The sequence below is a fragment of the Penaeus monodon genome, chromosome 6 (genome assembly GCF_015228065.2).
Source record: "Penaeus monodon isolate SGIC_2016 chromosome 6, NSTDA_Pmon_1, whole genome shotgun sequence".
Classification (NCBI taxonomy): domain Eukaryota; kingdom Metazoa; phylum Arthropoda; class Malacostraca; order Decapoda; family Penaeidae; genus Penaeus; species Penaeus monodon.
This window is the reverse complement of record NC_051391.1, coordinates 36,859,188-36,861,687: the sequence shown is the minus strand read 5'-3', so window position 1 is coordinate 36,861,687 and position 2,500 is coordinate 36,859,188. Positions and strand designations below refer to the sequence as shown.

Below are 2,500 nucleotides of genomic sequence, written 5' to 3'. Positions count from 1 at the left end.
TTAATGATGATAAGCTACGAAAGGGAAACATTACGTCAAATACGTAATTTTGTTTTGACCATTTGTTATGGTAAAGGTATTGTAACGATAGGGACCTAGAATATACCGACAAGAAGAAAAGGAGTATTAGTAATGAATATAATGAATGTGGTAATGATAAAATTATGAAGGTAATAACAGATAAAATAAGTCCTTCGCCTCTCTTTCAATGCCACTCTCTTTCCCCCTCCCCCTCTCTCCCTCCATCCTTCCTCGCACCCTCCCTCTCTCCCTCCTACCACCCCTCTCGCCCTTCTTCCTCCCCCCACCTTCCCTTCTATCATCACTCTCACCCTCCCTCCTTCCCTCCCTGTTATGATGATTATGTTTCTAAATAGTGTTTCAAGGGGCCCGCTTATGGGAGTGTTACTCCCGGAGGGCTCAGTCATGTTATTCATAAAATGTATGAAGAATGTAAACGTAGAAATGTACATCATATATAAATAAATCATTTGATTCTGATTCTGATTCTGAATCCGTCCACAGCCAGTCTCCGCCGCCCTCCACGAAGGGACCTCCGCCCCCGAAACCTGGCGTCTCCGCAGCGCGCAGCACATGGACGTCTGCCGGAGGGAGATCACGAGTGGCACTCAGCTGAGGGGGGCGTCGGATCAGGTCGGTGGGTGGGGGGGGTGACTGGGGTTGATGGGGTCTGAGGTTGATCAATAGGTGGGAATTTGATAAAAGGTAGATAAGGGGTAGATCAGGAGTGAAGATTGACTAGGGAAGTACTGGTGGAAATGGAGGGAATGGGGAGAGTGCGGGCAGGCGCTGAGGTTCGACTGGGGGAGGCTAGTGTGGGCAGGGCTTATTGGGGATGAACGGGACTAGTAGAGATTGGGGTTGGTGGAGTTGGCGGGTGTGTGGGTAAGGGCGGGGTCATGTGGGGCTGAGTGGGAGCTGATTGGGGTCTGGTGTACTTGGTCGAGCAAGTGACTACAGTCGTTGCTCTCTTTCGATATCTTTTTTGTTCATCTCGGTCTAGTTATTTGCTTTCGTTGTTATCTATTATCATAGATTTTATTATACATGACGGTCACGTGATTGCCTAAGGGGTATAGAGAGGGAGGGCCGGGGGGGGGGGGGGGGAGGGAATTGAGTTACGAACTTGGTGGTGCGAATAACGGTATCGATGGGTATGTATGTGGTCTGTACAAGTATTTGTGAAAAAATGTGGTTCTTCATATAATAAAATCAGTACAAGACAGGAACACCGTCTTTGGAATGATATAGGGTTAACATTAATCGTGTTCTGGATCGTAATATGAAGACTATCTACTCTTTACATGATAACTCCTCCGGAAGGCGCTGAGAGAGGTGGCAAGGGATTCCGAAGCGGCCGCGGAAGCTACAGACGTCGCCTTCAACACCCGCTTGAAAGAACTGGAAGAAGCCAAGTCAAAACTCGTCACCAAAGATGGAATGGTAACTCCCTATTTTCGCGTTTTCGATTATTAGTGACGTTTTCTTTTACTTTTTTCCGTGACGTTTTCTTTGTTCATTATCAGAGTCGTTTTTTTCTCTATTAATCTACACAATTCACAATGATATTTAAGATGAAGTGGTGAAAGTTTTATAAAATCCTGAAACTGCTGTTATAAGCAAGGGTGCCCAAAGTGAAACCTCTTAACATTACAGTGGCTAATAAAACAGACAAATAAACAACAAATGTTAATGATAACATCCTTTCTCATTTTACCCCTCTTTCTCCCTTCACAGTTACGAAAGGAAATAGCGGAAGAGGAGAACAGCATCGTCTCAATTCGTCAAAGTTTGCAGGACAAGGAATCGCCTCTGCAAGTGGCCCAAAGCCGCCACTGGACTCGCTCCTTTCGACCCGGGGCGGACCGCTGTCTAGATCAGCCCCATTATAGGTAAGGGAAAGGAAAGGGAGTGAGGAGGGAGAGGGAGAGGGAGAGGGAGGAGAGGAGAGGGAGAGGGAGAGGGAGAGGAAAGGGAGAGGAAAGAGGAGAGAGGAGGAGGAGAGGAGAGAGAGAGAGAGAGAGAGATAGAGAGAGAGAGAGGGAGGAAGAGAGGGTGATGAAGGGATGAGGGAGGAGGAGGAAGGAGAGGAGAAAAGGAGGAGGAAGGAGAGATAGAAGAGGAGAAGAGAAAGGAGAGAGAGGAGAGAGAGAGAGAGAGAGAGAGAGAGAGAGAGAGAGAGAGAGAAGGGAACGAGATAGGATCACCAACCCTCCGATTACAACCCATACACCCCCAATCATTCGCTCCCCCTACAGGCTCAAGGACGAACTTGACGAGCTGCCCCAGAGCATCGAATCCCTCCGTCAGCGTCTGAGGGCTAGCGAGGACACGCTGGAGGAGCTGCACCGCCTTCACGAAGACTTTTCCAAGGATATCCTCAACAGGGAACACACTATCAGTTTAGAGCGCCGCTGTGTCGCCGTCAGGAGTCTCAGACAGACCCAGGAGAAGCTTCAAGGACTGTAAGGAAGATGGG

At 48.3% G+C, this 2,500-nt stretch overlaps 2 protein-coding genes across 2 annotated transcripts in view; both read left to right on the top strand.

The window, feature by feature from the left end:
• LOC119573961 (tektin-4-like) overlaps window positions 1–870 on the top strand; it is a 5,723-nt gene extending 4,853 nt beyond the window's left edge. Inside the window, exons 4-5 of the mRNA XM_037921061.1 lie at window positions 526–658; window positions 764–870. Of these exons, the coding sequence (XP_037776989.1) occupies window positions 526–658; window positions 764–870 (240 nt within the window). The remainder of the gene's footprint in view (window positions 1–525; window positions 659–763) is intronic.
• Window positions 871–1,238: 368 nt separating this feature from the next.
• LOC119574419 (tektin-4-like) overlaps window positions 1,239–2,500 on the top strand; it is a 1,697-nt gene continuing 435 nt past the window's right edge. The window contains exons 1-3 of the mRNA XM_037921638.1: window positions 1,239–1,464; window positions 1,759–1,913; window positions 2,280–2,500. The exon at window positions 2,280–2,500 is cut by the window's right edge and continues 435 nt beyond it. Coding sequence (XP_037777566.1) covers window positions 1,462–1,464; window positions 1,759–1,913; window positions 2,280–2,490 — 369 coding nt within the window. The 5' untranslated portion in view covers window positions 1,239–1,461 and the 3' untranslated portion in view covers window positions 2,491–2,500. The remainder of the gene's footprint in view (window positions 1,465–1,758; window positions 1,914–2,279) is intronic.